The 14,896-nt window shown below is 31.7% G+C and overlaps 1 protein-coding gene across 1 annotated transcript; it reads left to right on the top strand.

Moving 5' to 3' along the window:
• The first annotated feature begins 1,643 nt into the window (after positions 1–1,643).
• Positions 1,644–3,683, top strand: LOC111637447 (atypical kinase COQ8B, mitochondrial-like). The gene has a single exon (XM_023382938.1). It carries the CDS (start codon positions 1,698–1,700, stop codon positions 3,576–3,578), a length of 1,881 nt encoding a protein of 626 aa, XP_023238706.1. The 5' UTR covers positions 1,644–1,697; the 3' UTR covers positions 3,579–3,683.
• Positions 3,684–14,896: the final 11,213 nt, after the last annotated feature.

The raw sequence follows: 14,896 nt of genomic DNA, 5'->3' as shown, positions 1-14,896 counted from the left end.
AAGTATTTTTTATGCTTAATTACATCATAATTAATAACAGGTGGTCTTTAAGGAGTTAACATTCCATTCAAGAAATTATCTAATTTAATTTATTTTTCTTTAATGCGGTATTTCTTGCTGCTTTTATTCGTCAAATGAATGTTATGCAATTCGCACATTTCCTTCTTGTGTTGTTTGTTTTAAAACCAAGCGAAATTTTCAAAATTTTCCATTAAAATTGCGCGAAATTTGTAAATGGTGTATTCATTCGAACAAACAACAATGCACGGTAATTTTGTTCAAGCGTTGACAATTATGAAAAATGCACGTGACATCACGCTTTTTATATAGAGGAAAAGGTGATATTATGGAACCATCCCATTTCGAACTGATAATAAAGGTGAACTGTAGCAGATTGTGATTGAACTGAACTAGGCACACATCCCCATAGCAAGGGGAAAACCCGTTTTACTTCAGTTAAACACCAGTGTTTCTCAACGGGGGCGATATCGCCCCCATGTGGGCGTTTTTCCATGTTGAAGGAGCGATTAGTAACAATTTATATTTTGGGGGGCGAAAAACAATTTTCTGGGCGATATAGTAAAACATTATATTAAGAATAATTAGATATTTTATTCGTTATATCGTATAATAATTAAACAAATAACATTATACTAGTCACTAGTCTATTCAATGCAGTACGAATTTGGCGTTAGCCGTGGCCCTGGGCATCGGAATTTTGAAGTGAAGGGGGCGATAATACGTTGAAGGGGAGACGATTTATTAGAGATTGAGAAACACTGAGTTAAACGGTTTATCCGTAATGAATCAGCAAATTTGTTTTTTTCAAAATTCGCAAGTTTTGAATGCTAAGTGAATTTAATTATTTTTAAAATATAAATCGTGTAGTTGTAGATTCACTGGTGCATGTATTCCGTTCCAGAGACTTATGGTACATATTAATCTGTGTGATGTTCACGTTTTTTTAAATTTTGGTCTTGACAGACATAAGTTAATTCAAGATGGCGTTGTGTGAAATACGGACCGCATTGGTGCTTTTAAGTAATATGGAAATATTGTGGGGATTTAAGCAGCGTATTTAAATTCTGCAAACGTCTAGTCGCCAAAATATCCAATTTTTCGGCGTTTTTTTTAACGCAGATAAATTATGTTAAATTTTTGAATTAACTTTGTGTTAATAATAATTAACACAAATAAGATAAAATTAAATAAAATATATGAGAATTCCACGCCCAGACGACAGAAGCGATCAAAGGCGTCATTCTACCGCTCTAGATCCGGGAGGCCGAAAATCCCAGAAAATTTTCGGTGGAGTCTGTCCCGATATTTCGGCGTCGTTCCTACTGTGAGCCTGGTCAACTCACAATAAGTATAGAAAAATGGCCCTTTTAATTTAATGTCTGTCGGACGGAGTTAAACGAAAATCCTCGTAATAATAATAAATAAATAATATGTATACGTATAAAGAATGCATCTTATATAATTATATCAATTATAAATAAAAATATTATTTTACTAATTTATATTAGTTAAATTAAAATAATAATGCTATCAATATTTAATATAAAAAAATAATAATATACATTAATATATAAAGTTCATTGGCGTTGTAATCGAATAACTATCACATTGCTTGAGGCTCCTCCTCCCGACAATTTTTAGAACTATTTCGTCAAAATAGAAATGAACTTGAAAAGATGTCTAGTAAAATAGCGAAAGGAAACGATATTCTTATAATATTACGTGGCTTAGACATCGTTGCTAAAGCATTTTCACTTCACCAAAGGAATATATTATATCAAAAATGGCGAAATTCCAGTTTGAATCCCGTTATAAAGGAGACGATACCGAGAAAGGTGGAGGATGCGCTCAGTGGCGTTATATCGGGGGACTTAGGAGAAAAGGGTAGAAAAGTAGCTTCAGAAATTGTTGGAAGGACTGCAGTTGTTGTGGAAGGAGCAAAGGAGTATTCGAAATTCGTTTTTCAACCATCAGAGAAGGAGTTTGACGTCAGCCATGAGTTGCTAGAATCAAAAGATAGAGATGTAATAGAGGATAATGAAAACTCACAAAAGAAGTTAAATGCTGCCTCGATGGATGTGAAGATCAAAAATGGAAATTCAACAGTGCCAAATATGGAGAAAAATATAAAATATCCTCCCAAAATTAAACACGCAAAGAATATGGAAAGTCTTCACCTCAAACTTAAAACGCCAAAGAACCAAATGAGCAAACTGTCTAAAGAAAGCAAAGTACCAGCAACGAGAATTGGTAGATTGTTGTCTTATGGCGGTTTGGCAGCTGGTCTGGGCGTCGGCGCTCTTGCCGAAGTGACGAGGCGATCTTTAGGTATTGCACAGAGTAAACAGTCGGATGGCGATTCTCTATTCGAGAAAAATCCTTTTCTGACTGAGGCGAATGCGAACAGGATCGTAGATACCCTGTGCCGAGTAAGAGGTGCCGCATTAAAAATCGGACAGATGCTAAGCATTCAGGATAATTATATGATTAATCCTCAATTGCAAGTTGTGTTTGAAAGAGTGAGACAGTCTGCAGATTTCATGCCGTTTTGGCAAGTTGAAAGGGTGTTGAGTCAAGAATTTGGTGTGGATTGGAGACAGAAGTTTAAAACTTTTGAAACAAAACCTTTTGCCGCCGCTTCAATCGGACAGGTTCATCTTGCCACCTTACATGATGGGACTGAAGTTGCAATGAAAATTCAATATCCAGGCGTGGCCAAAAGTATCGAGAGTGATATAAAAAACTTACTAGGCATACTGAATGTGTGGAATATTCTTCCGAGAGGTTTGTTTATCGAAAATTTAAGCACAGTAGCTCGTCGTGAATTGGCTTGGGAAGTGGATTATGTGAGAGAAGCTGAATGTGCTAGACACTTTAAAAAATTAATTACTCCATATCCGGAGTTCCATGTTCCGGACATAGTCGACGAATTTTGCACTAAACAAATACTTACCTCTCATTACATCAAAGGTATCCCGGTGGATCAGTTAATAGACGTCGAACAACAGTTAAGGAATGAAATATGTCAGCGACTGGTATTCTTAAGCTTAATAGAGTTGTTTTGGTTTAGATTCATGCAAACGGATCCAAATTGGTCTAACTTCTTTTACCTACCAGAAACAAATCAGATAGGGTTGTTAGATTTCGGTGCCTGCCGCAACTACGATAAAGAATTTGTAGATAAATATATGCTAGTTATTAAAGCAGCAGCTGATCAAAATAAATCGAGCGTGATAAAATATTCGAGAGATATCGGTTTCTTATCAGGATACGAATCAAAAGAGATGGAGAATGCCCATTTGGATGCCGTTATGACTCTTGGAGAAGCATTTGCATACGACGGAGATTTTAATTTCGGGTGTCAAAGTACTACCAAACACATACATGGATTAGTGCCTATTATGATAAAACAGCGATTAGTTCCTCCGCCGGAAGAAACATATTCTCTGCATCGTAAACTGTCCGGTGTTTTCTTGCTTTGTACCAAACTGAAAGCAAATATTAATTGTAAAAAATTATTTGATGAAGTTTATAGTAGTTACAGGTTTGAGAAATAATGATTGATCTCAATTGAAAATGTATATTTTTGATTTATTTTAGTCAGATTGTTATTTTTAATAAGAGTTGTTACAAAATATCATTGTATAGACAAATAAAGTTTTTGCCTGAATCTTTGAATTAATTTACCAATTAAATATTAAAATCTACAATTATAATAAAAGTTTTCAGCATTATTCTAGCTTCGAAGAAAACATTTTTGCTTCAAATTTGTGTGTTTTAGTTAATTTTTAAATGGTTTTGTGTCTAATCAAGTATATATATATATATATATATATAATGTTATTTAATGGAAGTTGAATACTAGCCACACATGGGGGACTGACGAGGTTAAATTGGGATAGGGCAATAAAAACAATGGTCTTACTAACTAGAATGTCTATTTACTGACCTCAGTATTTACAATAATAAAACTGTAAAACAGAAAACTTGCTTGGGCTAACATTAATGAGGTGGGATCCCAACATGTCCCATAGACTTAACATTGTACTTTCCTTTACCATGGCTGAACCATTGCACCTTGCTCAAATCTCTCTCCATTAGCATCATCTACAGGGTACAGCTTTCATCTGATATTCAAACTGTATTTTTAGCACCAGTTGTTTATTCAAACTGTCCAGCCAAAACCGTCCTTAATACATATGTGTACAGACATATAAAAATAGACAAAATATTTGGCAATAAAACATCTTTATTCATCAATTCAAATTTTCTTAGCATAGTCAAAAATTAGAAAAAGCTATTTTTGTGAATCAATTATAGCAATAATAAGAATTATAACAGCAACAAAATCTTAACATTGCAATAACAATATATTAATCTTAAGCTTTTTCTTGTAAATTTGCATAGAATGAGCTCTTAACAAAAGGAGATACATGTAATTTATCAAATTTGTTTCTACATAAATAAACAAAATGAAGACATTAAAAAATGGAATTAGCAAATTTCATAACAATGATCTCCACTTTCTGTTAAATTCAAGTTTAAAAGGAAGTTGTACAGTACATACGATGAGTAGAAAAATCATACATTTTTGTCTGAGACTTAATTTTTGGAGTGACAAAAGTGGAGATCACATTACTACTTTGACTAATAGAAATCATGTCTATGATATGTTTAAAAAAATAGTAATATTAACAGAAAAATAAATTGGGTATAATGACAAGATTTCTTTTTTAGTTTACATAAAAACTCAATGAGAGATAGCATGTTTACAAATATCGTTTAATATAACAATCGTACAAAAAAGGAATTTTGATCAATTAATGCACATTATGGTAATTATTAGCATTGAGAATTATTTTATTTTTGGTACATGAAATTATTTATCATCTCTTTAAAGTTTTCTTTTTCATCATTTTCCTCTTCATCTCTTCCTTTTCCCTTTGAATATCTTCTAGATCTTCCATCATACCTATACGTGCACTGAAAAGGTTTAAAATATACAAAATTAGTTAAGTATTCTAACCATAAATAAGATATATTAAATAAGAATAAAATCTCATCAATATAAATTATAATTACTATTATTGATGATATTTATGATTAATTACTTAATTTAAAATTGTCACTGATTGAGCAAGTTTTATTAGAATTGTTCCTTGCTGACTAGGTCAGAGATTTGAATTCTACAAGGTCTTCTAAAATGAATGCTACTATTTTAAATTACTACAATTATGTTAATTATTATCCAAGAAGTATGTGGCATACATCAATCGATAGAGTAACTGTCCAAGTTTCTTCCCCTGTTTGCATTCAAATTTGTTGTCTAATACCTGTAGGAAGTGCTATAAATAAAAATGGCAACTTTGCAACAGCATTCTGCAGTTTGCAAAGCTATAATCACACTTCATTGTGAAACATGAATAATCAGCAGGAAGTGCAGAATCATGGTTGCCCTGGAAGGAGTGACAATGGATATGTTGTAATGAGTGTTGAAAGAATTTGAGTATCGATTGGATGTGTGCCATGTGACAGAAAGTGCATGCATTGATAAATTGTAATGGGCAAATGTGAAACTTGAACAGTTTTCCAATGTTTTAAATATTATCTGAGAACATTCTAATGTACATTAACATAATTACAATAATTTAAAATGTATTTCAGGTACAGGCCATCTCTATTTATTGACTTTTACAACAGAAATTATTGTTTAGAGTACAGATCTGGTTACAATAATACATAATGTAGTAGTAAATTAAGTAAACTACTAAGTTTCCTTTATAGACTGGTTAGAATATTAAAAAAAATACTCTATTTGCTGAAGAAATATTCCTAATTTCTATACTTTGTATCTGTAGATGAACTTTTGTTCTTTTAAATGCTACAATTTGAATCTAGAGTTAAGTTTCAAATCTGTTTTTCGGTATAAAATTACACAATATAGGTCTAGTTATATCTATGATAAGCATTTAACTTAAATCTAAATATTTAAAATTACTTGTCCTGACTGACTGACTGATTCATCATTGCCCAGAACAAACTGCTGAACCTAGAGGTGAAATTTTGTACACAGGGTACATCATGAAAATGCACACTAAGAAGGGATTTTTGGAAATTCCCCACGGGGGAGAGGGAGAGGATTAAGGCTTAATCTGAAGAATGGCTTCTACTGTAATATTTTAGATGCAATTTTTTGTTTTCAACTACATTTAGTCTTCATTGAGTACTTAGGTGTATTAAATTGATAACAATACAGACATTGTTATAAATATTTTTATATATTTTGATTTTTTAACCAAATGTTCGAACCATTTTAAATTCGAATTTGTTATTGCATATTGGTTCGATTATAGAGCGATTGTAAACGTTCCAGAAAATTGACCAAATTGAAAACAGTTTGTTTTATTTGCAATAATTCTCATCATTCTCAGCGGTAGGTGTTATATAACAATTACTATGGTTATTGAAATACTGAATATAAATGGAGTTCACTTGCAAAATCCCCATGGACAAAGTTGCAGGTAACAGCTAGTATTCATATAAATTACTATTACAGTGAAATGCCAGAATAATGAGGGGACCACCAAAATATTTTCATTATACTGAAATTTCATTATATTGAAACACAGTCAAAATGCAAGGATAAAAGAAAGTCTACACTTTGAAGAAAGTATTTAAAAATGCAACTTGTCTATTACTATTTATATGGAACCAAATTTCACATTTTCAAAATGTAAGTTATATTAAATTAGAATAAAAATTAATCTGTAATAAAAAATCATGAGCAAACAACTAAAATAAGAATATAGTAGTGCCAATTAATTTGAATTTGCCTCTCTAATTGTTATTTTTGCTTGAAGCTGTTATTTTCTGCTAAAAGAAGTCTGATTAAAGAAACAACACACAAAAATTAAAGTTTTCTGGAAAAATCCATTACTGTGACACAGCATTTCAGTAGGCCATCAAGCACATCATTTTTGTTTAGTTCCTTTTTGCATGCTATCTAAATTGAAATATTTTTGCATTGAGCTGAATAGGAAATTGGCAGGGATTCAAGATATAATGGCTATACCAAAAATTTTGTTAAACTGGAATTCATTATACCAACATTTCACTGAAAAGTGTTGCAACTAGGGTTTCTGGCTGCTTTTTAACCTGGGAAATCCTGCAAATTTCTTAAAAGTTCACTTTTTTCTTATTTTGTGTTATGGTTGAGGAAATTTTGCATATAGAAAGTATAATTAACTCATAAACTGTCAGAATACATTTGTATTTATTAATTTTAAGCCTGCTTATTAGTTTTTTAAATCTTTGTTTATTATGGCATGTCATAGATTGTCAATAATCAATATGTAGCCTATTTGTGACAGGACTGAAAATTCTTTATTTGTCAGAACCTGTAATATCTGGAATAATTGTTCTTATGCTGTCTTAATTTTCAACTGTGCCCAGTAGCTTCAATAAATGCGTTGTGCCAGGTTGTGCAAATTGGGCAAGGATACAAAAGAGTACGAAGTATGCAAGTGTCAAGTTTTTCTTCATAAATCTGATTATTAAAAGCCAAACGAACTGCCAAATTATTAGGCTGTAAGCTCGATGCCACTATTAAAACAACCGAGGTAGACAAATCAAGAATACTAGACGACAAAAGAAATACTGTAATGCATATCAAAAACAAGCTAAAAATCTTCCAGGCTATGGGTTAAAAAACACATAACATCTATCTTCTCTTAAATGCATTAAAGACAATTTCACCCACATCAATTGAATCAAACAGGGCATTCTCAATAGAAGGACTTTTCTTTAGTAAAATAAGAATCAAATTGAGTGATCGGAGTATTGACCAGCTTTGATTTTTAAAATCTTATTATAAAAATTTACAATAATATCTTGTATTATGTTTTATTTAAATAATGAAAATACCTTCTAAGTTAGAAGTTTAATCTAAGTTTATTTTTTATTTAAATTTTCGATTCAATTCAAAGGCATTTTTGTTGTAAGCAGTTTCCAACAAACTTTAATAAATTTTTCTATTTGTGAAAATTTCTACGTAATTCAAAAGTAATTTTTTATACCTATTTTACACAGCATTATTATTATTATTATTTTGGAGGTTGCAGGATGTATTAAGTTACTTAAAATTGAAAAATAATTATATCATTCAATTTTAAGATTTATTTTATATCTTAAAAATAATTAATTATATCCTGGGATCCTGGGAAACAGTTAATTTTTTTCCTGGGATCTTGGGACAAGCAAAAGACCGGGAAATGAGAAACCCTAGTTGCAACAGAATATTCAATTAAATAATGCAGAAAAACTTGTGTTAGAATCGGAAACTTAACAGATAGAAAAAAATGAAAAAAAAGGACAAAAATATTTTTAACATGTTAATTAACTGCCATGAGGTACTGCTAGTGAGGCATGACTCACTAAAAATTTCCTCCATTGCTTCAAAGTACAAGGTTTGTGCCTCAACAACCAATTACAAAATATGTTTCATGGATTACCAGTACAGTAGAGCCTTGAAAACTCGGCACTCGATAACCCGGCCACACCCTGGCAGGGCAAAAAAATCCTTAGTTAATTAATTTTCATTATAGACAGCTTTATGCCTCATGAAGTATTTTTCTGGGGTCTGTCTTATCAGGTAAATTACTGTACACAGTGTATTCATTAATTTTCATTTTCATGTAGTAAAGGCTCTATGCCTTCATAAAGGACGTACTTTTCCTTTGTTTAAGGGTATTTGGGCAGTTTATTCTCTGTTGTATTCTCAAGTAAACAATACATACAAATACAGTACAGTATTTTCTGAGGAAACACTCATACTTAGTTTTTTTAACCCCATTCCTGATAACCCGGCATTTTCACAAACTCGGCCACCCTTCGGTCCACATTAGGCCGAGTTTTCAAGGCTCTACTGTAGTATATACCTCACAGAGCATTTCTATAAATGTAATTAAATTAAAAAATAAGACAAAGCAAGCAATTATTTATTATGACATCGTCACAATGCCAGGCTGCATATATGCTCTCCACTTCAAATCAGTAGTGTCCTGCTCCTGTACATCACATTTTTCCTGTTATCAATAGAGTTGTGCCAGTCATCTAATTCCTTTCAGGGGAAAATTTTTTAATTGAAATAAAATGACTTCTGGTACAAACCAGAAGTTTGTATATACTCAATTGGGACCTCATGCTCGTAAGTTTTTCATATCCAGTCTCATGTTTCATCTATCTAACTCTGTTCTCAAAATTAAGAAAGGACAGACAGACAGATGATAGTGGGAATTTATGTCTACAATTTTTCAAATTGCAGCCCAAAAAACTTGTACCAACCTGGATGTGAGACACAGTATATGTAATTCACAGCCTGTAAGTGTAAATTCATTTGTTTAAGCCTTGACACATATATATTGTGCCTCAAAGAAAACTTTCAAAATTAGCATAAATATTCAAAAAAAAAATCAATTCAAAGAGCAAATTCAAATTTTCTAATATAAAAATCATAGATCTGTAGAAAAAAGACTGGCACAAGGAACATAAAAATTTTTAAATGGTGGCAGTTACATGTTAAATGTGACTGTTTTCAAGATGTATCTTGAAGTTATTCTTTACACGAAAGAGTAAAAAATATGAAAAAAGGCTAAAATTAAGTTTTCTTAAATCTAAATTATCACAATAAAAATGAATTAACTCAACATTTTTATAATTAATATGACTAAGACAAAACCTTTCTCACTTTGTTTCTAGCCGTTTAAATGGCTAGAAACAAAGTGAGAAAGATTTTGTCTTAGTCATTTTAAATAGTTCTAGTTCCAAATGCATAGAAATTTATAATTAATAATAATTATATTTTTAGATGATAGTGGCTTCACCTTTGAGCTTAATTTCAATATTAATTATCTAAAAGTAGCTTTACTAAAACACAAAATAATCTGACGGTCTAAGTTTGTTTGAAATTAACTGAACTGAACAAAGTACTTTTGATAAGCTCAGCTTACTTTCATTGGACGATNAAGACTGCCAAAGGAACATAAAAATTTTTAAATGGTGGCAGTTACATGTTAAATGTGACTGTTTTCAAGATGTATCTTGAAGTTATTCTTTACACGAAAGAGTAAAAAATATGAAAAAAGGCTAAAATTAAGTTTTCTTAAATCTAAATTATCACAATAAAAATGAATTAACTCAACATTTTTATAATTAATATGACTAAGACAAAACCTTTCTCACTTTGTTTCTAGCCGTTTAAATGGCTAGAAACAAAGTGAGAAAGATTTTGTCTTAGTCATTTTAAATAGTTCTAGTTCCAAATGCATAGAAATTTATAATTAATAATAATTATATTTTTAGATGATAGTGGCTTCACCTTTGAGCTTAATTTCAATATTAATTACCTAAAAGTAGCTTTACTAAAACACAAAATAATCTGACGGTCTAAGTTTGTTTGAAATTAACTGAACTGAACAAAGTACTTTTGATAAGCTCAGCTTACTTTCATTGGACGATAAAACAAAATAGCATGAATGCAATAGAACAAGTTTTAAAAAGCAGAAGCTTATGAGGTCTGTCTGGGAAGTTTCCAAACTTTTTAAATTATGCACCAACTGATAACTGAATCTGAATGCAACTTGCACAGCTCTCTAGGGTGATCAGATTCTTTTTGGCAAATCCAGGGACACATATATCAATCATCACTTTTTAGGGTACATAGTAGCAGCCTACGTACTGTATATAAGTACTGTCAAATGGGTACTGTACATACACATGACTAAGACCTAAACCTTTTAATTTTGATTGAGCTTGTTAGCTTCAATCAAATAAGGTTTATAGCTATTTACTTTTGGTGCATTTTTAGGTATATTTTTTGTCCGCATTTTAAAATTTGGTTCCCTTTTGGCATTTCCTCAAAAAATTGATTACTTGATAAAAAAAAATTATCTGCAATCCTGAAGACATTGACACATCCTTGGGTGGAAAAACTGGCAGCAACAATATGACAGTAACCACAAGGAAATGAAAAAAAAGAAGAAAGACTGGGACAAGTTTCCTTTCCGGGGACAAAATCAGGGACACTTCCTTGCCATGGACAGAGGTTCACCCTACTCTAGTGGCAAGTTTTGTATACTATCTGCTGGAAGCAGTTAGTTCTATCTTCATTTGTTGTTAAATCAAATTCATTTGTGTAAACATGTGTTGACTGTGCTTTGTGATTTTCTTTCAGTGAGTGCAAGTGAGTGAAGAGCTCCTGGAATGGGCTAGGTCTGATGAAAATTTCATGAAAAGCATCATCACTGTGGATAAGACATTGGTCTATGGGTATGACGTAGAAACAAAACATCAGTCATCAGAATGGGTGGAAAAATCTTTGCTGTGACCCAAAAAAATGCAACAAGTTCAGTCAAATATGAAGGTCTTGATCACTGTTTTGCTCAATTCTGAAAGTGTCATTCATCATGAATACTATCTGAAGGTGATGAACATCTTTGTGAAGCAGTAAGGGAAAAAAGATTGACTGCTTGGGGAGAACAGCATCATGGCAATGCATCCACCCACACATCACTGCTGATAATAGAATTTTTTGCCAAGAACTCGACGCCAACCTTCATATTCACCAGACTAAGCCCCAGCAAACTTAGTTTTGTTTCCCAAATTAAAATCTGCTCTCAAAAGATCACCATTTTGAATCCATTGATGCTTTAAGGAAAATTTGCTAGTGACACTGCACATCATCCCAAAAGAAGTATTCTTTTTGTGGCAGAAATGCTGGTTTTGGTGCATAAACTCAGAAGGGGACTACTTCAAAAGGCAACAAAACTGACTAGCTTCTAATAAATGCAAACAACTTCTGTTTACAAAGTTTGCCAACTTTCCAGACAGACCTTGTAAATATAAGTGAAAAATCATCAAATAAATAAATAAAATAATTTTATTTTCTTATATAAATATTAAAATATTTATTTTAAAATAATTGAGGGTTGGATTCACAAATATGTCATTATTAAAACAATATCAACAGTATTTTGTCATAAGATATAGTGGTGTTGGCATTTTTTTTTTCTCTTTCCATCCTGTGAATGTTAAGGGGGCCGTTTTATCAAGCTCATTATGGACTAGCCATGCCTACAATGCAGTGGCTGGGTGGTGAGGGATTGGGCCTGTCATATACAGGAAACCACCCCTCCAAAAAAGTTGGCATTTCTTAGTATAACAACACTAACATATTTGCAAAACATGCCACTAATTGAACTGTTTTTGGTCTTCACTTTCATATTGAACCGTCTTTGTCATTATTTTAGCAAATATGTCATTATTCACCATTTCAAAATGGCAAAAGAAACATCTTATGGTCAATGATGAGCATAAACATGCATGATAAATCCATTAATTACTCCATGATGATATAGTTTTTAAACTTATTAAATATTATCATCAAAAGTAGTTTTTAATTTAATTAAGGAATACTGATTAAATATTAAAATGCACTAAGAGAACATATGGATTCTAGTGCAGCAGTCTGCAACCTTTCTGACCTCACGAACCACTAAACTCACAATTTTGAATCCCGCGGACCACTATCATGAATTTTTTTAAATGATACAAAATCTGTAGAATAATGATAATAAAAATTCAATTTTACTATATTAATATGAAACTCGTTTGTTTAATTATAACAAATTAATGCAAGCTTAAAATTCATTGCTGCTTGTTTGAATTAAGTTTATGGATTCTTAGCACTATTCAACAAAGGACGACAATTGCACTCACAATATTGTTTATTGTTCATTATTTATTGATAACAGTCACTTCGTATTTGGTTTTAGATTCGAATAAAAAACCCAATGAGTGAAAAAAGCAACTAAGCAGTTTGCATTTCTTTCGTAATACTTTGCGTAACCTTCAGTTGATCAATGTCCAAATTTCTCCACAGACCACCCAAATTTTCTCATGGACCATCAATGGTCCATGGACCACCAGTTGCTGACCACTGTTCTAGTGGATATTCATGTTGTATGCACTTTAAATTTTTCCACAGTGATAGTTTATAATCCATTTTAAGAAATAATTTTCTTATTAATAAAATATCATCATCTAAACTAATTAGTTAGATGTAAAATTTGACTAAAGTAAGTTAATTTTCTTATTGTAATGAACATCAATTGAAGTGGTGCAAGTCCCAAATGACTGGCTTTGAGTTATCAGTGGTTTCACCCTCTTTGCTTGCATCCCCATCTGTTCATACAATAGAAATATATGTTCCATGTAATTGTGGGCTGTCATAGACACTTGAAGTCAAATATTTTGATGGTAGCATTGGTTTTTGTTTTTGTTTTGTATATCTTGAAATGTGGGTCTAATGACTTATATCCTTCTTGAATTGATCTCTCCAATCACACTTTCTATTTCCATAAGCTTTTCAGACTGATTAGAACAACTTAATCAAATTATATATTATGCGAGGTTAATATATTTTATAAATAAACATGTAATTGTATAATTTCATTTCTACAGTTCCTTCATTTAAAATAGGTTTTATTTTAACTTTACTGCTAAACATTCAAAATATCTTTTGTAGTCAGACAACAGCTTTATTTAAAGAATATCATTTAACAATATTATTATTAATGACATTTTTGTGAATCCAGCCCCAAAATTCTGTTTATTAATGAATTTAACAAATTTACCTCCTGCATTCCTCTTTCATTTGCTGAACAAAACTAGATTCCATAATGTCGTCATCGTCGTCATAATCATCATCTCTGTATCTGAAAAATTTGTTATTGGTTTAAATAACAAATATAAATACATGCAATGTAAATGCTAAATCTGTAAAAGATACAAACTTGTTTTTATTGTAGCGAAATATTTCTTGGATTTGACGAGAGACGTCTATGTTTTCATCTATTGGAGTGTCGTCAATGAAGTCGTCTAAATCGTCATCTTCGTAATCTGAATCAATAATTTGTTTACATTTATATTTGGAAGATAAAACTACAAAAATATACACAAAACTGATATTATTTTGGTGAAAATTAATTTTTAAAGGAGGAATATTATTATTTAAAATTAGGAATTATTCTTTAAAAATGTTTAAAATAAAAATAAAATATTTAAAAATTTATTCCTCTGGACAATTACAAAGGAGAGAGTAATATGTTATCGGAATAATTCCTCAAAAATCTATTCCGAAGACAAATTCCTAATTCGGTATAATTTCTAAATCTGGATTTGTTCATATTTTAAAATCGCATTGGCTTACGAAACTAAGCATCGAAATGGAAAAGGAACATCATTAACTGCCGTACGACGGTTGTTGACAGCCATAAGATTATATGCTGACTGAAGCTTTTGGAAGATAGCTGGCGACCTTATCGGTTTTTTCTGACGTCGCAAACGAATAAACCCGATTGGCTGAACGACTCCTAAATGAGGGGATTAACGGGGAAAAAAGTAATAGCCGACGTTTTGTCGAGGTTCGTTCACACGGCGTTCAGAAATAGACGATCGTCATCTTTGAAATGCATTCTAAACCACGATTCGGTCGTAAATCGTCGTTTAACGTAAACCCCGTCTCTGCAATCGGCCGAAATGTTTATAATTTTTATTACAAAAGATAGTTGAAATGCTTTAATCTCACCGCACAGTGTAGTTACAACGGGATTTGCACGTTTGGGACGAAGGTTTATCAGAAAAGTGCTAGCACCATATACTGTACTGTACACTATCTTGAAAGAAATTACTAAAAACTGTCCAGAAGCAAATCATTTCGTCCTTTGGTCCGAATCATGCATTCCATAGAATAAAAATTCTGTCTAATGATTCAAAACTTTCTGAATGAGCAAGAAAATGTTACTAGAATTGAACAAAA

Source organism: Centruroides sculpturatus, unplaced genomic scaffold (genome assembly GCF_000671375.1).
Source record: "Centruroides sculpturatus isolate CEXI.00-Female unplaced genomic scaffold, Cexi_2.0 scaffold53, whole genome shotgun sequence".
NCBI classification, from domain to species: domain Eukaryota; kingdom Metazoa; phylum Arthropoda; class Arachnida; order Scorpiones; family Buthidae; genus Centruroides; species Centruroides sculpturatus.
This window is presented reverse-complemented; position numbering and strand designations above follow the sequence as displayed.